Here is a 21,315-nt window from a genome sequence, read left to right as displayed (position 1 = left end):
CAGAATGTGTGTAACCCCACCCCTTTCTTATTAAACAGAAGCCTTGAGTGAGTCCTGAGGCGACTGTTAGTGATTCACGGAAAAGGGGTATTTGCCGCGCTCAAAGACACTAACTCCAGAAAGAGATTCATTTATTTATTAAGGAGCTAGCGACATTCTGGAGTTGTTTACACTCAGGTTTTTCTGCGTTTCCTCTCAGGGCTTGTTTCAAATAGGTAAGGCTATCGCTTTCCTGAAGAACAGCGGAGGACGTACCAACAGACGTCTAAGATGCGCACAGCAAGCTAGTTTAAAACCGGCGGCGAACAAAACGAAGGCAATACAAATAAATATGGCACCTACTGAAAATAACGGAACACAGCGGCAGCCACTGCATAAAGAACTAGCGATTTCAGGCGATTTCAGGGGCGGTTCAAAACGAAAGCAAGTTAAAAAATGAGACGCATTTTACAAGGCGATTTGCCAGAATTGCCAGATTATTTAATTTGTATGGACTATAGAAAAATAATTGTCACCTTGGACATTGCCTTTAAACTCCTGTCACTGGCCCAATCTTTTCCTTAAGTTTAAGGAAGCTGCAGAGCTGGACTATACGTTACACTCTTCAGCTAATATGTGCTTTTCGAATGTTTAGCCCAGCCTTTTCCCCGAGATACAACATTTAGAAAATACGCACAGAAACCTTTTAGGAGTAAACAAAACGCACCCGAACCATTCATTATAAAAGAAGAAAAAAAATCCATAAATAATACATTATAATCAAATAATATAAAGTATTCTGCAGACATAATTTTTTAAACAAATTAATAGACTCCTTTTAATTTACTCACCACAAAGATTAAAATGTTCAAGTGCACTTGTTTGATTAATAAAGCATTTTATATTCAATTATTAAGTGCTAATCATTAGGAAGTTTACGTTGTTCAGGCAAATCACCAGCTCAGACATTAAAAACCATTATAAAAATATAGCTACAAGGTCAGTATCAAATTACCCTTCCATAGGACAGCTCAAGGACTGCTTCTATGTGATACTAGAAACTTTTTTAAACACTCAGATCCCTCTCAAAGCGCAGAAGCCTCAAGAGCAGTGACATGAAGGTAGCTTGAAACACAGGTAAGGTCCTTTCCAACAAAGAAAATAGGTGGTGTCCACAGCATATGGTGATCATTAGTTTTAATAGTCTGTGGTAAAATTTTAAAGGTAGAAGTTAATTTGTCGGGCCTTCTGCTCTGTCTTCCTCCAGCTCTTGGGCTTCCTTTTTCGTTTCCCCGTCCTTTACCTCCTGCCGGGAAACGGGAAATTTGTCCTTGTTGTTTTCCTTTTTCCATTTCATTCTCCTGTTTTGGAACCAGATTTTTACCTGTCTCTCGGTGAGGGCTAGGGCGTGGGAAACCTCGATTCTTCTTTTTCTGGTCAGATAGGGGTTAAAAAGAAATTCCTTTTCCAACTCTAGAGTTTGGAAGCGACTGTAGGTTTGTCTTCCTCTTCGTCTACCAGGAGCTGCTGATTAAAACAAAAAAAAGGGGGGGGGGAGGAATAAACGTTTTAAAAATGTTATGGTACCTCTGCATGTTGCTGGAGGTTTGTGGAACGGGGCCTACGGGGTGAAATATACACAGCGCTTTTTAGCTCAAATATATATAGGGTGTGCAGGCAAGAGAGGCAGAGAGAAGGTCTTCACAATTATTCTGTCCCCATCATCTTTACATGGTTTCTACTTTAAAAAAAAAAAAAAAAGTCTGTATTACTTTATGAATAAGAGCCACTGTGGCTACACAAGAAGGAAAAGGAAGGGGAGAGGGAAGGGGAGTTTTAAAGCCAGACCGTGAGATGAAAGCAGATTTCTCCCCCTCTCCCCTCTTTAAAAAAAAAAAAAAAAAAATGCATCCCAACCTTGTGGTCTCATCCAGGGAAACATTTGAGAAGGAGACGAGCTCTGATTTAAGTGGTCTGGGTCCTCGCCAATATTACCACTGGACGATTTACAGTCAGGATATTGTACCAGCTCGGCCTCTTGCTGGGTCGTAAAAATCGGCTGTCTCTGTAAGTTATCGTATCCGTAAAACTTCGCGGGCTCCCCGTGACAGGCAATCCCGCCGCAGGGGGGAGGCGGCGGCGGAGGCGGAGGATGCGGAGGAGGAGGGGGGGCAGCCTGGTAGGCAGCGGCCGGGCTGCCCCCGCCGGGGTGGAAGTAGTCCTGGCCCGGGCCGCCCCCACCGCCGCACCCCGGCCCGGAGGGCGGCGGGGACGGGTGCGGGTGCGGGTGCGCGTGCGCCTGCGGGTGCGCGTGCGGGAAGCCGGCTGCACTGTTGCCATAGAGCTGCAGGGCTGCTGCGGCGGCGGCATGACGGCCGCCGACCTCGGGCGCGAAGTGACAGTCGTAGTAAGTGGGATTGATGGCCTCGCCCGCCGCCGCCGCCGCGGCCGCCTTGTACTTGGAGTACAACGGGTTCACGAAGTACGAACTCATTGGGGCGGCGGCGGCGGCGGCCCGGGGCAGGCGGGCGGCGCTAAGCAGGCAGGGAGCGAGCCTCGACTCGGCCGCACTGCCGCGGGGGCCTCTGGGGCGGCTGCTCACGCCGCCAGGGCCGCCGGGCTACGTCGCTGCTGCCGCCCGCCCGCGCTCGACCGTCGCTTCTGAGGCCGGGCAGCCGCGGGCGCTCAGCTACTGGGCGCTCATGCCCGGCTCTTGCGCCCCAGACTCGGCTTCGCGCCGCCTCCCTCGCGGGTCGCAAGGCCTCGCCCAACCCCCGCGCGCCGCCGCCCTCCCGGCCTTTCCCGGCGCGCCCCGGCTCGGCCGCAATATAATCGCCGACGCCCCGGGCGACCTGCCCCGCTGCCTCCACTGTTTCCTCTCAGGCACCAAAACTGCCTGAGCGCACCCGGACAAGAAAAAAGTGCGCCCGGCCCACGGGGACACTCTGGTCTCGGTTTACAAACCCCCGCTCTGGAGAGAAAAGAAAAAAAAACACCCTCTGTCCGCCGCCACCTCTTACCGCGCCCCCCCCGGGGCCCCCTCCCGCCGCTCTCGCCCCCGCCGCCGAGGCTGCCGCCCCGGTGCGCACCAACGAGGCATTTTCGCACCACAGCACTGCACGGAGAGGCAGCGTGACGGAGGCGAGGAGCCCCGCGGAGGGATCCGCGCGCAGTTCGACCGCTACTGCCGACGGACGGAGCGCCGCGCCCGGCCCGAGATGCCTCCGCCGGCCTTAAAGGGGGCCCATAAAGACGCACTGCCAAGGGCTCTGTGTGCCCCGGGGCCGCGGGAACGCGGGCCGCAACCGGCAGGGAGGGGCTGCAGCGGAGCCTTAGACTTGGGGGAGGCAAGGAGGCCACTCCCAGGAGGCTGCGGAGCAAATGACTCCCTCCCCGAGCCCCTGGGTTTAGCCCAGCAGAGGTTGCCCGTGGCTTTTGCAGCTCTTGACACTTGGGTGCAGCCCAGGGAACGTGGACAAGAGGTGTTGAAGGACCAGACCGTGCATTTGACTTGGGGCATATCGAAGTGGTTTGATTAAAAGCCGCGAGTGTGGCCCCAGATCCTGGCGTTATCAAAGCAAATCAAAGCCCTTCTTTTCCAGCCGAGTGGGCCCTGTGGAAATGAGATGTACATTTACCCTTGACGTACCGCAAGCCTGGCCGAGGCTCTCAGGTTAATTGATATTTAATGGAAATCATGCCCATGAATATAGTTTCCATCATTTCACCCTCGATAGACGTCAGCAATGGGCGCAGGGGGAGGCTGAAGAATGCAGGAAGGGGCATTAGGCTTGCTGAGCGAGTAAATAGAAGAGCGGACAAACATTCTGAGGCGGGAAAAAGGGCTCGCGCTGGGGAGGGTGACATTTCCTCGGGCAGGACGCGGCTCCCGGGTCTCGGCCCCGGCGCGCAGCGAACCAGGGCCGGCTGCGGTTCCCGGAGGAGCGCTGGGGGCAGACGCCAGCGAGATACCCCCAGGAGCCTCCCAGCCGGCGTTCAGATTGCACCGGTTCCAGGCAGCTGCAGGCGGCCCATCTTCTGCTAATGATCCTAGTTCCTCCGCCAAGCCTGTGAAATTACTGCCGAGAGAGCCGCAGGCCTCAAAGTTACGAATTTTTCCCAAAGCAGAGAAAGGGAAGGCTCAGGCTAGTTTGTGAGCAGAGATGAAGAAAAGTAGCCCGAGTCATGTGGCCCAGTCGAGTGTGAATCGACAAAATATTCCTGATTTTAGCAGCTCTCTCCAAAGCTGTCTGGCTTTACCCTACCTACCAGCCGCCTCCCCACACACTTCCCTTCCCTCTCTGCTCCCGTTTCAATGTCCAATAAATGCAATGGTTCTCTGTTATGTGTGTGTTTTCCCCTCTCCTGCTCGGCCTTTTTCGTGGGTTCTTTGGGTGACTGCGCCACGTTTCCTTCGGGATAGGTACAATATCCTGAGGGCGCCAGGCCCACAGCCTTGGAAACAGACCTCCAAGGCGCCCCTGCTCAAGCTAAACGCACCACGCCGGCTTTCCACACCAAATGCAAATTTCCGAAAGCCCCAGACCGCCTCAGAGATGCCGCAGGCTGGCGAGTGATTTCAGCTACCCCTCTCCCCTTGTGGGTTGGCCCAGCCTGCGAGCGCGATCCTGACTTGTGTCCGGGTGGACTGAAATATCATTTTTACAAATGGAGAAAATGAGATCGAGATAGACTGACATAGCAAGGTGATAATGTCTGACTCAATTATTTCTACTGGGAATGACTGAAAGGTAAAGGAATCGTTAATGAACCTGGAGATGATAAAGGCGTGCTTTATTTAATTTTTAAATTAGTAAGGAGTGCAGACTTGGGGTGGTGGAGAGCAAGGGTCTTTTTTGTTTGTTTGTTTGTTTGTTTTTGTGGGGTTTTTTTTCTGCTGGTGATTGCCAAGTGTAATGACTTTCTTTAAATCCGAAGGCGAACAAATTGATTCTGACAGTTAAGGATTTGTCCTTCAATCTTGCAAATGCCCAATTAAAAGATTATTATTGTCAATAAAGCCTTGGAGCTACCTTTGTAATTGTGCCCCTTTTTTCAGTTTGGCGTGTGTGTGTGTGTGTGTGTGTGCGCGCGCGCGCGTGTTTGAACCCTGGATAAATGAGTGGATTTTGGAATGGAATGGGGGAAAAAATGAAAGAGCCCGGATCTCAACAATACCAGGTATCTTCTAGAACTGTGTGATTCCTCGGGGGAATAAAAGAAAAATGAACACCAGAAAATTCATTTATAGCTATTCAGGCCAAATTTAGAAAACGTTACAACACATTTCCTCTTGGGACAGAACAGTTTTTAACATTTATTTAAGCATTCCGTTTATAATATGAGTAGAAAAAGAGCGCGATTAACTTGGTAAGCAAAGATCTATGCCTTTTACAGGTTTCTGTTTTATATAACACATTCATTTATCATAATGTTTTATATTTTCAGCTGTGCCATACTCCAAATTTTCTGAAGCCCTGACCGACCCAAAATTTTATGCCCAGCAAACACTGCCGGAAAACTTAATAGTATACCTTGTTTGTTTTTGGTTAAATTTATCCTAACTTAGGATTAAAAATAAGATTGTAAATATTTTTAATCAAAACCTTTCTCCGCAGCAATTCCAGCTTTAGGAGATCAGAAAGTGGAGCAACAGCGCTCTCTAGTGGCCAAATGCCACCTCCAGTCCGTTGAATTTAACTTCCTTTTATTCATCTCAAACCAATTCTAATCTCGTTCTTTAGTTTGGGGCTTGGACTGCTGACACTAATAATGCTTCATTCCTGTGATTGTCAACAACTCAAGAGCAGCAAGCAGGAGCTCCTGTATGTCTAGAATATTCTAATCAGTGCTCCCAACAGCTTCCAGTAGTGTCTTTTCCAAAAGCTTCCAGCCCTTCTTTTGCCAGACACCAAAAGTCCCCATGCTGTAACCGCCCAGCTGTGCCTTTTAAAACAATTATAGCGACAGGCTAGATTTAACAAAACCTTCAACTTTCTAAATATCAACTGCCAAGAGGCTTTTTCTTTTCCAGAGGAACCAGACACTTTGGCAACCAAGAAATTACAGAAGTCAAGTATTGTTATGTTCTTTGTTTTTCTCTTACAGCTGTTGCTTTTAGGATTAAATCATGAATATTTGCTATTTTAACACTGTAATGCTTTGGGCCCACTTAGGTGGCAATTTTGGGGAATCGAAGCCAAATCAAAAGCTTTTTGCTGGATCTCTGAGTGGCTGTCTGGAAAGTCCCTTCGGGCTTGGGTTCGTTTGAATTTCTATGGACAGTAAATGGGATTTTAAAAATATTTATCAAAAGTCATTGAACTAAGCATTTCACTAGAATTTTTTTTTAAAGCAATGATTATTCAATTGGCTTAAGTGTTTCCTGTTAATCTTTTTACTCATCTTCAAAACTGCTTTTCTCCCGTTTAGGTGTAACAATTGTATTTTTAAATAAGTGAATACACATAAATTCAAACAATATTTTGCTTCAAAGTTTGGAGTGGAGGGTCAGAAATTCTTGTGAATAGGCATTTAACTTCATCTTTTCCCACCAACCACACTTCTGGGAGACTCTCAACTGGGTAAATGACCTAAGCTCAGTAACCACCCTACCCACAGGTAACAGGCCAATATTTTTATTTCTAAAGAACCAGCTAAACCGTGGTCATAGTCAAAATATTATAAAATGCCATCGCCTTAGGCTACTTCCAATATCCAGTTCATTCCAAAAATCAGAAATTCATTCACCTCTTCCTTCCTACCTCTTTCATGTTTATTTCCTAGGTGCTCACACCTCACCTGGGGGCTCCTATGCCCCTGCCTTCTTGGTCCAGCACAGTCTTGTTTATATTTTATTGTCTAGATTTTAAGACCTAGTTTTGTCTGCATTTTTCCTTTCCTCCCACAAACACAAACATCAAAATGAGATGGTTTCAAAGCAAAGCGCCGGGCCTGTCGTAAACTCATTACCTCCAGACGTCTGGCCGGCTAGATGGCTTTATGACACCTTGGCTCTTCCTGTTTTCAAAGAGCCCTAGGTACCGAGCTGGCCACAGGGGCAGGGGTACGCAGCACCTTCTGCCGGATCTGAGCCTTCCTTGGCTTTCCCTCCCAGCCCCCTCTGCTTTTTCTTCGAGTCTCCTCTTTCATTGGGATCCCCCAAGATCTCTGCCACTGCCCTCACCTTCCACCCAGCTCAGGCCACCTGGTGGTGGTGCCTCTTCGGCCTGCAAAGGCTGTGCTCACCCGAACCCTCACTTACAATGACCTTCATTTTAGCCCCTGAATGTAGCCCTCAGAGGGCCAAGCTGGGGGCTAAACATACACAGAAGCTGGGTGAGGGGAAGGGGGCGGTTAAATGGGGGTGGCTGGGGAGGAAAGCCTTGACCATTTTGATCGCTAAGGTCACTTTGGGGCTTTGGTGGGAGGGGCAGAAGCTTACAGACTGACCGGCTGGGACCTCCCGGAGCCAGTCAGCCGCGCCAAGCTCGGACAGTTGCTCCAGAGTGCAGAGTTGGCCTTTCCCTTGTTTGGAGAGGGGTTTGGCATCTGGGGCTCCAAGAGCCCAGGGAAGGTTAGAGTGCTGTGTACCCAAGCCCTAGCCTGAAAGTGCCTCGCTTCTGGGGTCTACTGGCTCCTCTGGGCGCTGCTGCAAAGCTAACACTGGGCCCAAGCACAGAGTTCGTGGAGGAGCTTGAACCAGGTTTGGGGAGTCACCAATGTCCCCCCCCAGGGTCTGTGCTGCCGCATCTGCCTGCACAAAGGGATGTGAGGCAGAGACACATCAGAGAGATCTGTCAGGTGGAAGGGCCCTGAATTTTTAACAGTGTCTCCCTCCCAGGGGTAGAGGAGAAATATTCCGAGTGTGAAATTTTGCAGAGAGACAGAAAAAGCAGGCACACAACGTTTAGGGCCAGCGTCTGGGCTCCATTTGATCAAGTCAGCATTTATTAGTAGGAAGCAGTAACAGTTACAACTGGTCCTCGGGCAGGAACCGGGACGGCCACCATCCGCGGCCGCCCACGAGAGCCCAGCCTTCGGGGGAGAGAGTAGCGGGTCCAATGCACTGAGGACAAACCCCAACCCGCCCGAGGCCCTGGGCTCCTTTCTAGGCCTCACTGGAGATCTCCGCCGAGGTCCCGCGGGCTCCCTGAGGAAAGGGGGCTTTCGCAACTGGTGGGCAACCCGGCCGGGCTTCAGCGTGGGCTAGCAGCCGGCGTGTCCGCACTGTTGTCGCTCGGCCTTCATTCTTGGAATTAGGGCGCATTTGGCCCCTGTTTGGGCAGCGCTGGGGGTGAGGGGACTAAACTACAGCACTTTTCAGAAACATGGGGGACATTTACAAAGAGAGGGCTCCCCAAGCCAGCGTGCACTCACAAAATATAGCATTTCCTAAGGAACCAATGGAGCAGGAAAGGGAGTGGGATAGGGCGAAACCCCAAAGCCACTTGGTTTTTCCAACACATAAACGAGCAAATACAGAGTCCCCCAAATACCTCACAGAGACCAACCACACAGTCACTTCTATCTAAAAAAGAAAAAAAAAAGTCCAAGTCGCTGGAGAGTTTCTGGAAATCAAGCACCAAGCACCCACAAAGGAAAAAAAACAACAACAAAAACCGCTGCCCTTGAGCGCTCCCGCCAGCACCGCGCCGGGTCAGTCTCCTTTGGGGCATTTCTCCTTGCTCATCTTTTTCATTTTCATCCTACGGTTCTGAAACCAGATTTTGACCTGTCTCTCTGTTAGGTTGAGAATCCTGGCCACCTCGTAACGCCGGTCCCGGGTGAGGTACATGTTGAAGAGGAATTCTTTCTCCAGCTCAAGCGTCTGGTATTTGGTGTAGGGACAGCGCTTTTTCCGGGTGGAGCGAGCGTGGATCCAGTTCGCTGCGGGGTTGTCTACAAAGAGGGGGGTTTGGAGACGGGTAGAGATGGGCGGAGGGGAGGCAGGGAGAGATGACAGGGTGGGGAAGAGAGATCGTTAAATTAATTTCACCAAGGATGGTCGCTTTTCACAACTTGGGGGGAATTATCATAAAAAGCCTTAATGCCAGCGCTCTGTTTACCGTACAAACCGAGCGCCCAGGGTAGGTGGTTATGGGAAGCTCTTTTTATGGATGCATGTTGCTTGCCTAGGCTTGGGTAGGCGTCTAGACGTTTTTATAGGTTAGTAAAACTATCAGTTTTGCACATTCGAGCCTTACAGGTTTCAGCAATAAATCAGGGGGCAATTTCTTTTGCACTTACTTGGGTCAAGTTGCTGTTGCTGCGGCTGCGAATGCTGCTTCTCCTCCTCCTTCAGCGGACAGCCCGGACTCGGGTGGTCGCTGCAAGCTGAGGGCTCCGACGAGCCGCCCGTCCCAGTCGCGGCCCCAATCCCTGCCCCAGGCCCGGTTCCCCCCGTCGCCGCTGCCGCCTTGTCCCGTAGGAACGAGTTGCAAGAGAACTCGGGGCCGCTGCTCCCCTGGGACTCCCGGGCCGCGGAGCACTCAGTCCGTTTGGAGGAGGAGGAGAAGGAAGTGGAGGAGGAGGTGGTGGAGGCGGCCGTGGCGGGGGCCGGGGCTGCTCGGGTTTCAGGCTTAATCCCGTAGTGGCGCCCGTTGGCTGGGCCGCTGGGGCCAGGGCTGGGACCGGGGCCCGGGCCGCCGCCTCCACCACCACTGCCACCGCCACTGCCCGCACCGCCCGGGAAGCCGGGCAGCGGCTCCATCCAGGAGCGCACGTAGCGGCCGGGCTCTGAGGCAGAGGCGGCCAGGGGCGGCGGGGGAACGTACGGGTGGTAAAGGCCGCTCATCGCCGCCGCCGCCGGGGGCTGGGCAGGCACCGCGGACCACGAGGCAGAGAACACGGCCGATTTGGGGGCAAAACTACACGAGGCGAACTCGGCGGCGGCGGCGGCCGGGCTATCAGCCACACCTGCAGGCCGGCCCTGCGCGCCTGGCCCCGGCGGCCCGAAGCGCGCCGCGAACACCTCGTCGCCCTCATGGCCTATAAGCGAGTCCACGTAGTAGTTGCTGAGGGTGCCACTGGAAGACATTTTGAGGCGCCCCGCGCTCCCACCCAAGGTTACACTGTCCGCCTCCGAGCCGCTCCCCGCCGGCGCCCGAGCCGCCGACTAGTTCGCAGTCTGCAGCCTCCACCATTGGTCGCGCGGCCCACGTGATCATATTTACCAATACCGGGAGTAAATCAGTCCGCTAAACTGGGGGCTGCTGTGATTAAAAAAAAAAAAATCATCAACATAAGCGCCGCAATTAGAGCCCGCAGGCCTGGTCCATGTGCCCGGCTCGGCCCGGCCCGGCCCGTCCTGGCCCGCCCAGGTGCTGCCAGGACCACAGACGCGACCGCAGCCGGAGGAGGCGCTGGGGACTATTTGTTCGCTTCTTCTTGCAGCCCTCGGTCCGGCAGTCCGGCCCCGGCGCTGACTCTCCAGCTTCCGAGCCCGGGCGGCGTATCATGGGCGCAGGGAGCGGCCGGGGGCTCGCCAGGCCGGTGTCGCCCGAGGCAGGAGGGCCCTCGGGGGCGGCCCCTGGCGCCCGAGGGGAGCTATTCTCCCCTTGCCTCTCTTCCTACCCACACCCATCCCTCCCCACACACACGCTTGCTCACAGCTTGTCGTGTTGTTTAAAACAGGTGGAAGACCTCTGTAATGATATTATGCCTTTCAATAAAAATTTTATGAGGTGTATTTGATTATAGATTAATGTGTCCCTAATAAAACGGACGGATGGAGCAGCTCGGAGGGCCCCCCTCCCCCTGCCACACTCACACACGCCCGCGCGGCCACACACACCCCGACGTGAGGCTGGACACACGCCGCGGCCCGATGGCCGAGCCAGGGTGGCCCGGCGCGGCGGCGGAGGACACAGAGGGGCTTCTGCCTGCCCTCGGAAGGGCGGGCGGCCGGGAGAGTTGGCGCAGCACAGACAGTGGCGGCCAGGGTGCCTCATCTTCTCCGGTGCTGCTGGAAAAGCCCTGGAAGAGAACACGCCACAGGGCAGAACCCAAATGCTAGAGCAGCTTGCTCCCGCCCGCCGCCCCAGCCCTGCCTCAGTGAGTCTCCCCGGGCAGGGCCGCTTCGCGTGGTTCGCACTTAGAGGCCTCGGAGTAGACTCCCAAAATGTCTAAAAATTTCGGCCGAATGGCTAGGTCGTTGGGCCACTCCCTTCTGATTTTTTTTCCCCCCCTTACAGAGGTGAGGTTGAGCAGCCTTGAATCTGAGGGAAATGCCCATTGTCACTCCCAAATCCATGGTACAAAGCCTCGGAAGCCCGGCTGGGAGCCGAGACAAAAGCGGCCGGGGCGCCGGCGGCGGTGGGCATATTCCTCGCTCTACAAGTTGCCCAGCTCACCCTTGGAGGGCTCCCGGCCCACCTCCAGCCCCGAAAAGGAAGAGGGTAAATGGCCTGATTGATTACCTTTGCCAATAGCTTTCTGATTTTGTTCCAGAGGGGATGCCTTTGCCTTGTAGCTCAGGCTTTCCTCGGAGACATGGCCCACTATCAACAACTAATGGCGCTCCCCACATGATCGGAGAAACGGCTAAATAAAAATTACCCTCCTCCTGCCCAACCGGTGTTAAGTCTGGGGCAAATCTATTACAACGTTTTCAATCTAGCATTCATTCCAAGCCCTCTCCCCTACCCCCAGGAAATGACCCCCTAAAAGAATTCTGTCTTGGAATGTTCCTGGTTTGGAGGAGGAAGTTTAAAATTCTGAATGCTAGTGTCCCAAAGACTCCCTGGATGAGGACTTACAGCACCTAAATGGATCGTTCTTAGGGAAACATTTAAAAGGAAGAAATGGAAAGGATGTGTTTTGTGAAACTGCTGGAAGCTGTTTGAAACCGCAGGCAGGACCTGGGGTAACGAATTTTCTGTTAGCTTTCCCGTGCAGGCCCTCTTCTCCCTTTTCCCCGACAGGACTAGATAAGTCTGGGCTCTCTAGTGGGATCCTGTAGAAGCTGGTGGAAGCTGGTGGGAGTCTCCCGGGCCATGGCAGTGAATGGAACATTAGACTTCATAGGAAGTTATGTTCATTTGCAAAATTTTCAGTCACGCTTTCTGCATTTTCTTGCATCCCAGATGCCACCAGCATTTTGTAATTAAATAGAGGAAAGACTGGGGGAAATCTTTTCATTTCTTCCTTTAAAAAAAATTTAATGTGGGCCACTAAAAGGTAATGACTGAGCATAAAACCCGTCCACAAGGAGATCAAGGCAAAGTCGGATGGGAAAACTCACCCATCCTCGGCTTCTCTGGGGTCTGGCAGTCTTGCGCTTGGGATGGGGGTAGGGCTGAGGGAAAGGGGGCAGAATTGGATCCGCTGCAGTGCTACACTGCTGCTTGTCCTTGCTCCTGTAATGAAGGCAGGCAACTTCCAGGTGGGCAAGACTAGCTTCAACCTAGCCCCTGATGATTGCTCGCCAGCCAGAAATCACCAAGATGCCACTGAAAGCATTAAAAACAACACAACCAAAACCAAAGAGGAGAAAAACACACAAATGGGAAGCTTTAAGGAGAAAGTGGCTTGGGGTATAGGCTTACTTACCAGGTTCAGGCCAGAGGAAAGCTCACACCCATTGAGAGTGCAATTATATTACTGTCACTGGGGACTAGGAAAGGAAAGAGGAGACTCCCCTTCCTCCCAGTTATGAAAACTTCACTCTCGGGCTAGCTTATCATTCCTCTCCCCCAACCACTGCCAAAATCCAATACCCTAGGCCTCCTCCAGCTTTTCTCCCCCATCTCCCTTTCCCTACTAGTCTATCACTCCCCTGCCCAAATGCCCCAAAAAGGGAGTGTAACCAGAAGATAATCTCACCATAGGCTTTCTTTTCCACCATAACATATTTCCATTTGAGAAAGCAGAGGGAGCGAACTCGTTTCCAGAGTTTATTGCATTATACATGCGACCAGAACATGCACAGAAAGGACAGGTTGCTGTTGTACTTCTACCAAACCACAGATGCACCACAAGGGAAAGGCTACAAGGCATAAATCATCAATATCCCATCTCACCAAGGACAATTGCTAAATTCATTTGTGAAAAGATACATTGTAATGTGCTTTTTAAGTCCCCCTCCCTCCAAGCTTGTGGGTTTTCTTAATCTTTTTTTTTTTTTTTTAAATATATATGTCATTTTTAAAGTACTGGATGTATTCAAAATGCCATGAGTTCGTGGACTAACCACACACATAGACCTTTTGTATTAGGAAAGACATGAAAAAGTCACATTGCTGGATGGATGGATGGATGCTCTACAGTTCCAATAAGTTAAGACCCAAATGAAAATGCGCAATAATAGTTACCCTGCATTACGATGAAAAAATAATAAATTACACGTGCTAAGTTTTTTAATATATATGTGTGTGTATATATATATATATATATATATATATATATACTCATAGGGATTACAGATCACTTGCAGCACGAACATAATGACCCCAAAGTCACATTCTAGCAGGAAAACAAAATACAACAAAACAAAAAACAAAGAGCGGTGAAGGTTTTGTTTCCGCTTTCCCAGTCCTCCAGCACTGGGCCCTGGAACGCGGTGCCCCCTCTCCAATCCTGGCCTCTGACCGGCCTCAGACCTAAGAGAACGTGAGGTTGGCGGTCAGTTCTCGGATCCGGTTCTCTCGGCTCATCTTCTTGAGTTTCATTCGGCGGTTTTGAAACCAAATCTTGACCTGCCTGTCGGTGAGGTTAACGCTCTTACTGATCTCTAGGCGGCGCTCGCGGGTGAGGTACATATTGAACAAGAACTCTTTTTCTAATTCCAGCGTTTGGTGCTTAGTGTAAGGGCACCTCTTCTTTCTGCCACTCTTTGCAGTGAGCCAATTGCTGGTTGGTGTATCAGACTTGATTTCCTCTAACAAAATTAAAGGGAGAAGAAGAAAAAAAAATCAAGAGTTTTTGTGTTTTTTTGGTTTTGGCTTTTTTCTTCAGTCTGTTCAAATGTACCCTTGGCCATGACCCTGCTGGCAGCCAGGCCGCTTTGGAAAATGCTAGTATTAAACATTACTCATATGAAGTGGGCCCCGGAAGGGAATCTTACACTGATGCCTCATTACATAAATGACATGATGGCAGGACAGTCTGCATTTGGGTTCTCTCTCTCTCTCTTTCAACTTTCTGACTTGTACAAAACATTAGTACAATAGTAAACTTTCCAGATCACCCCAGCAACATTCTAAGGGTTCAGCTCGTAACAGGGACCGAGGGGAATAAGCCACAACCTGGACAAGCCTACCAACCCCACTGCTGCCTCAAGTCCCCAAATCCGCCGCTTCTTCCCCACCTCTCCTAGGCAGTCAGGGAGCCCCACAGTCAGGTTTATAGGTGCTCATTCTCTTTCAAAAGATAAATGGGGAAGCTAGAGCACCTTTCCCACCTTGCCTGGGTATTGTTGCATTCCCCAGAATTTCCTTAATTTTCATGTCTTCTTGCCCCCACACAAAAGCATTCCCCCAGAAATGGAGCCCCCTACTGTGGCCCACCTCTAAGCACTGGGGGAGAGGAGCGGGGTTCCTTCTCAAAAAGCCAGATCCCTGGCTCTTTTCCTTAGCCCAGCACTAAGGCTGGCCTTGCAGGGTGGGCAATGCGGGTTCCACTCTCCCCCTCCGCCTTTGCCCTCTTAGCCGACGGATTGCAAAGCCTGCAGCACTTTTCCTAAACAAAGCCAAGGTTACCTAGCCCAGCAAAGGCAGTAAGCCCTGTTTCCCAACTCAAGCACCAACCAGACCAGCCATCTCTTTCCCCTCACCATCCCCGAGCTCGCAGGATGCGGGGTGCATACACGTGAACACGAACACGGTGCCCTGGGTCACCTTAACATGATCACTGGGCTCAAGGCAAAACTGGAACTGCAACTCTGAGCAGGAGAAAGGAGGCTCTGGGGTCGTGTTTACGAGCCGCAGGTCTCCTTTGCGCTCTTTTGTTGTGTTTCAGGTCTAGCTCAGGAAAAATAAAACCCGCAAGCTTTTCCTCTGCCCGGGCGCCATCAGTGTGGGGCCAGGACTGGCGGGGAGGGCCAGGGCAGCAGGAGAGAAGCGGGGACTCTTTCAGGGCTGAGATCACCCCTCTAAAAGCCAGGCGGAGCAGCACCTGCCAAGTCGGCGCCGGCTCGGCGCTGGGCACCCCGGCACTCCCTCTCTGCCGGGTTCCCGGGCTGCGCGCCCCGCTGGGGTGGCAACTCTGCTCATACCGACCTTTGCTTTCCTTCTCCTGCACTTCGGGACTGGACACGGAGACCTCAGCCAGGCAGCTCCTCTCTTCGGGAAGGCCGCCTTTGGCCTCGGGGCTCTCCACCTGGGAGACTTTGGTGGGCTCCTGGCCGCTCGCGGGCTCGTTCATCTTCTTTTCCATCTGCAGCTGGGCAGCGGAGAGCTGTGGCTTGGCCGCGCCACGAGGGTTGAGCTGGAGCATGACAGTGGAGCTGCCTTCGGGGCTGTTATTGTACTCTTGGGTTTTCCCGGTGGCGTAGGTCTGACTCAGTCTAAAATATCCAGGGACGGGAACCTCAGGGTTCTCAACGGGACAAGACTCAGGGACCAGCCTCTGGTACGAAGGGACCTCGGCCGAAATGAGTTTGTTGCGCTTATCAGAATACATGCAGCAATTGGATTCTTCCTTAATGTTGGTGGTGAAGGAGCAAGTGGGGACTTGCTGTGTAACAGGTTGCTCTATTCGACAAGATCTGTTCGGATCTGTCCAACTGTCTACTTGAGGTATATAAGGATGCACATTCATACCCATATTTTGGTGGTTCACTTCTCTTTTGGCCAGAGACGGGAGCAGTCCACAGGTTTGCATTCCATAGGTCCCCATGTCTGCGCTAGGTGGTGGCATGTACATGCTGGCGCTGCTCGAATAAAAACTGTCACTCCTGCAGGCACTGATCAAGGAATCTACTAAAAAAGTATTAGCAGCAGGAGAGCTGTTGGGAAAGGACATTTTGGGGAAGAATTTGAAGAAGAGAGATTGTGTCCTTTGTAGGCTGACATCTCTAGGAAAACATTCCCCGTGTAATTGTGGATGCCTCTGCCGACCACATGACAACCAAGCCAATGAGATTTGAAAATGGCCTTGAGCCGCAGCCTCCTCTCAGGTCACGTGCTCCAGAGCCTGGCCGGCCAGCCGCGTAAGCACGGACAACAGCGACATCTACTACGCGCCCGCGATAGTGCGCGCTGGAGACAACCGGCCCAGCGCTCTCCGCCGCCCTCCAGTCCGCCTCTCCAGGGCACGCCAGGCCAGCCCGCCCCACTCGCGTCCCCCGCTTCGGTCACTGGACCCAACTGGCGGAAGGAAAGGCTCAGCTCTAGGGGCCTCCAAGTGGACACTCACGGACGGGGAGGGAAGCCAGAGTGCCCTGGCGCCAGCGCACAGAAGCATCCCCCCCACACACACCCAGGCAGAACGCGCTTAAGAGGGCCGGGTCCAGGACAAGCGGGTGGGGGCGCAGGCTGGTTAATTTAGTTCCGGGCAGCCCAGCGGGGAAGGTGAGTCGGATTCCGCGGGTCCTGAGACATCCCACCTCAGGGGTCCAAAGGAAAGACCCGTCGGGGCAAAGAAGCGGCCAAGGTGTCTCTCGGAGGGTGGAGGCAAAAAAGGGCCGAGAGGGCCGGGAGGCCAAGCAGCTGGCCGGGCCCAGATCCCCATGGATGGGTCGGGTCCCGGCGTTGTCCTCCCCCTCGGTCCTCCTGCCTGGCTCCCGGTCCCTATGCGCCCCAGCGGGCTACACGAGCCTTCGGCTCTCAGAGGAACCACACCCTGACCTCTGCGGGCCGGACCTCTGGGAGCTTTCAGCCCAGAGACAATTCTTTGCTAACAGTTCACTATCCGCGAAAGCGTCCCTCGGGCTCCCGGCAGGAGAACTAAATCGAGGTTTCTCTCCCCACACCCTGATAATGGAGGGCAGAAAGGAAGGAAGAAAGAAAAAAAAATTTAAGAATAGGAGAAAGTCTGACCCTCAGAATCCAGAAGTTTTAGAAAATTGACTGGGCCAAGGAGGACAGAGAGAAATGCAAAGGTGTCATTTGGTTCTTCTGCAAAGAAAAATGTTTTCCTTTTATGGATTTTGTAAAAGCATTGGTTTCTGACAAGTGCAAGGTACAAAAGGTTGTGGAATTTATTAATACATATTAAGAAGAATCAGGGCGATCAATAAAATTCTCATCTACATTCTTGGGCTACTTGGTAATTTTCTTGCTTCTGAAGGTTTTTAAAGAGTTATGCCTGCTGTTGCCACACACGGGAAGATACTTTATTAACAAATCAATCGAGACTTTGTAAAGGATAAGATTAATAGTTAAATTTAGCATAATGGCGTTCACTTTATGAATTATTGAAAATTATACTATTGATTTTTTTCCCTTCGCTGCTAACCAAGAAGGTCAATTTTTGTTTTAACACAAATTGTCAAATATTAAAAGCTGTACTTTTGTCAGAAGTTGAGTTTTACAGTTTTGGACAATTCCTAAAATTATTTGACAAGGCTTTACTTGGGTAAGGGAAGGGAAGGCGGTGGGAATCTTAGTTCTCTGTTTCCTTTGGTGAGGGAAGTTCTATAAAGAGGATATGGTCTGATGTTGTGGTCCAGCTCATTAAAGAACCACCACTACCACCACTACCACCATGGAAACTCAGAGTTTTATGAGAAACTTCAACAACTTCCTCCCTCCCTCTCTGGTTGCAGGCGGGTGAGCCGCCCTGCGGAAGCCCGGGCCTCGGGGCAGCAGCGGGGAGCTTTAACCTTGATTTCCAAAGACTTGCCCTGAGTGAGGGGCTGGCCAGGGTTTGCAGCCATCCTTCAGCCTGCCAGGTTCCCTTCCTGCCAGCCGAGAAACTAAAGCAGCCCCAGAAACTCTGACCGTGAACCAGTTCTCAGTCTGGGAGGGCATCTGTGTTCTCTTTTCCCCACACTCGCTGGGGCATGGGCTGGCCTTGGATTTCAGGCCCAGAGACTGAACTTGTGGGTAAATTGGGTTTCCGCCTCAACAGAACGTTTCTTTGGGGCCTGATGTTCATTAAAGCGCCTCAGCATTCTGGGGGACCTAGTAGCCCTCCCGCTCCTTTACAAAACCCTTTTCCAACAAACCCTTTGTCCCTCTTCCCAAAAAGGAATCTCCCCTGGCCTGGTGGAAACAAGCATTGAACATTATTTTCGGCCTTGGGACCGTTTCGCTTGTTCCCTCTCAGTGCTCTCGCCCAAACAATAACCTCTTTTAAAAAACTCCGCGGTGGCAATGAGACAGACCTTTTAAACCTTTATGCAGCTGTTCAAATACAACATCATTGTCAGGTTAAAAGCCTGGCGCCTCTAACTGCTTTGGCTGCGGCATCCCAGCATAGCCTGAGGTTTAAACATTACCTTTCCACAGGGGTGGCTGTTTTTGAGCTTGGGGGTGGGGGTTGAGGACGCAGGGAAAAAAAAAAAACCTGTAACTTTTGACTCTCGGTTGCTAAGGTACTGTTCAAAGCTAACAACCACTGATCAGCGCCCTGAAATTTGCTTTCTCACATAGTAGAGATCTTGTTCCGAGCCAGGGCTAAACGTGCCCAAGGCTGGATAAAGTGCCCGCTGCACTCGCTTGCCGCAGGCGTCCTGACACTAGCTTGGCGCTCCAGCAGTATGGAGTGTCTCCCTTTTGCCTCTCGGCCAAGAGAGCTGCTGGGAATTCGTTTGCCCAATTTTCCCTACCCTAAGCAAAGCAAGACTGCTTAATCTAATCGGGAATTTTATGCCCATCAAATGCCCTTTCATAATCTTTATTTATACATGAAGAAAACATACAGGCTAAAAACAACCAATTCCTTGCGGGCGGGTAGGTCTGCAGTGAATAGGCAGGATGTGTCTTCAGAATTTGGGGACCTTTCCATTTCAGCTTTCAGTGACTTTGAGCGCAAAGTCACTCCCATATTAGAGTTACATAGGTTTTTACTCACAGACAAAAATGTGTATATCAGATGTAGTTCTGAATCTGTTCTAAAAAAATTCTATTTTTATCTTTAAAATTTCTGCCTTCATACCCTCTCCTTGAGACCAGAGACTGTCAATATTTTGAGATATTTTATCATTTAAAAATCGAGCAAGATAGAAATAATACAAAAGAATGATCTGAGCCCCAAAGGATGGAAAGTGTGCCTAAGACTCTAAGGCTGAGATGAGACAAATGGAATAAAAAGGCAGTGCTCTCAAGGCCAGCCTTTATTTTGCTTATGAGTATTTAATGTAGCTGATGGTTTTGATCATCTTTAGATCAGTTGGAGCAGTTACCATTAATAATAAATCAATATTGCACCATAAAGGAGATGAATACCCATATTTGTACCAAGACGCCCGTCTTCCTGCCACAGTTCTTTCCAGGGAAAAATTAAAAGAATAACTTGAGCAAGAAATTAGCATTTGTAATCAAAAAGTGACTTGCATCTGCACTCTTGTCTCCTGGAAGAAAAGTTGAAGCCCTGGGCCTGAGTGGACCTGTGGGCTCTTAGGGTCACCCCGGATTAGGGTGCCGAGCCACCTCTGGGCTGTGTCACTCTTTGGGGACAGAGCGGATGGGGTCAATGAAAAGCTGTCTTCCCAGGGCTCTGCTCCGGGTTGCACTGTGCACCTCCAAGCCAAGGTGAAAGGAAATCTAGTGGGCAAATGAGGAGTCTACCACCAATGCAATAAGGGATCTATCGAGACGTGCAACAAGGGCCGGCGTCCTGAGAGCCTCTTTCTTCACAGACACAAAAGACTCCTACTTCGCGCATTTCCCTTCCACTTCAGAGTCTGAGACCTTGGCGCCTCAGGATCCAAGGCCACTCTCCGCAAGCCCCACACACTCTGAAAGATGGGGGTAGGGAGAGATCTTCAGCCCCTAGAGGTCCTGGTCTGATTCCCGGCCCTTGTCAGGCCCATCTTGGGCGCGGGGAGGAAAGGACTGCAGACCGCTGAGAAGCGGTGTTTCGCAGGCGGCTGCCAGCCAAGTACAAGGGGCCCCCGCACAGCCAGATGTGCAGCCGCTGGGGCCGCCTTGGGAGGAACACAACGACATTTAGGGAGGGCAGTTCTCACTCCACGTAGACCGAGGACCCCGTTCAGCCTCGGGAAAGGCTGCCTCACTATGGCCAAGCTGGACCGGCGGTCAGACTGGTGGAGCCAAGGTTGCCCACGGGGAACACCCACACCACTCGTTGGAGCCTCGCCGGGGGGCTCACTGGCGCCCCAGCTTCCCCACCAAAGCTGAGGCCAGCTCCGGGAGACGGGCGAGCGGCAGGCCCCAGGGCCTTTGGTCCAGGGCTTGGAGGGTCAACAAGGCTGGCGCTAATTCTGGGGGTTGCAGGCTCTTCACAATGAACTTCGGAGAGGGAAAGGGGGCAGTCATCCTCCCTTAGAGAGGCCAATGTCCGGGAGCCCTGTCTCCTCTCTTGTGAACTCTGGACGGGGACACAGGCCCTCTCCAAGGTCAGGGGCTTTGCTAGAGGAGGGAGGGCACACAACGAATGCACTGCTTTTGAGAGTCAAAATTCAACTCTGCTCAAGACCGGCGTGCAGTTTGGAAGGGTGGAGTGTTCTGTCAAACGCAAAGCCCGTTTGCTTCAAATACATTCCCCGTTCCACAACGCCTTGAAGTATAAACGTTTCCCCCGAGTGCCTGCTGCCTCCCGTGGCCGCATCAGCCCAGCCCGGCCTGGGCACACCAACTCACAGTCCTGCCGGCGCCACCTGGTCGCCACTGGTAGCCGCGCACGCCAGGCACGGCCCCGGGCTCCCTAAACCAGAACGATTCTCCCAGTCCTCCATTCGTCTTATTTTTTTCTGAGAGACATTTGGTTAAGTTGACCGCGCCCTGATCTGTTATAAACAAAAGCCTTTTAATCATCCCAGGCGGTCTGAGAGGGGGCAAAACCGAGGAAGGTTTTTTTGGGTTTTTTTTGTTTGTTTGTTTTTTGTATTTTTGTTTATGCGGGGGGGGGGCGGGTAGGGGGATGTAAGTGGGGGGTGTCCAACCCTAGACAAGGCTCACCACACTGAAACCAAGAAAACTGATTTTCCCTAATTTAATTAATTAGCAGTGGCTATGGTGTATTTCAAAATGCACACATTTATCTTTGAAAACTCTCCTCCACACCATCAAGTTATACCAAGCTATTCTTTTGCAATAGCTTTATCTTTAAAAAGACAAAGATTAGGTTATCTGTTTCTTGAATCTAGTTGCTCCGTCTTCTGTCTCTATACAGCTTCTCACACCTCATGGCTGCTTAGAACAAATAAACTAGCAAACACCTTAGCTGCCGCCTGTTTGTAAGGGGTTGAGGTCGCCTATTAGAATCCAG

The 21,315-nt window shown here is 51.6% G+C and overlaps 3 protein-coding genes across 4 annotated transcripts; all 3 read right to left on the bottom strand.

Annotated features, from left to right (window-relative positions):
* Window positions 1-121: 121 nt before the first annotated feature.
* On the bottom strand, window positions 122-4,371 carry HOXD8 (homeobox D8). Of its 2 annotated transcripts, none has more exons than XM_007965435.3 (2): window positions 1,897-4,371; window positions 122-1,506 (listed from the first exon to the last, which is right to left on the bottom strand). In XM_007965435.3, exons 1-2 carry the CDS (start codon window positions 2,471-2,473, stop codon window positions 1,211-1,213), a joined length of 873 nt encoding a protein of 290 aa, XP_007963626.1. In that variant the 5' UTR covers window positions 2,474-4,371; the 3' UTR covers window positions 122-1,210. The 2 variants fall into 2 exon arrangements, with proteins under 2 accessions (XP_007963626.1, XP_007963627.1); XM_007965436.3 differs by having other exon boundaries at window positions 122-1,503.
* Window positions 4,372-7,887: 3,516 nt separating this feature from the next.
* On the bottom strand, window positions 7,888-10,131 carry HOXD9 (homeobox D9). Its single transcript, XM_007965429.3, has 2 exons — window positions 9,229-10,131; window positions 7,888-8,880 (listed from the first exon to the last, which is right to left on the bottom strand). Exons 1-2 carry the CDS (start codon window positions 10,016-10,018, stop codon window positions 8,639-8,641), a joined length of 1,032 nt encoding a protein of 343 aa, XP_007963620.3. The 5' UTR covers window positions 10,019-10,131; the 3' UTR covers window positions 7,888-8,638.
* A 3,085-nt stretch (window positions 10,132-13,216) lies between these two features.
* On the bottom strand, window positions 13,217-17,293 carry HOXD10 (homeobox D10). Its single transcript, XM_007965426.3, has 2 exons — window positions 15,198-17,293; window positions 13,217-13,858 (listed from the first exon to the last, which is right to left on the bottom strand). The coding sequence occupies exons 1-2, from the start codon at window positions 15,940-15,942 to the stop codon at window positions 13,581-13,583; spliced, it is 1,023 nt and encodes a 340-aa protein (XP_007963617.1). The 5' UTR covers window positions 15,943-17,293; the 3' UTR covers window positions 13,217-13,580.
* Between the last annotated feature and the right edge of the window lie 4,022 nt (window positions 17,294-21,315).

The sequence above is a fragment of the Chlorocebus sabaeus genome, chromosome 10 (assembly GCF_047675955.1).
Source record: "Chlorocebus sabaeus isolate Y175 chromosome 10, mChlSab1.0.hap1, whole genome shotgun sequence".
Lineage (NCBI taxonomy): Eukaryota > Metazoa > Chordata > Mammalia > Primates > Cercopithecidae > Chlorocebus > Chlorocebus sabaeus.
Note: the sequence above shows the minus strand (reverse complement) of the source record. Positions and strands in the feature narration are given on the sequence as shown.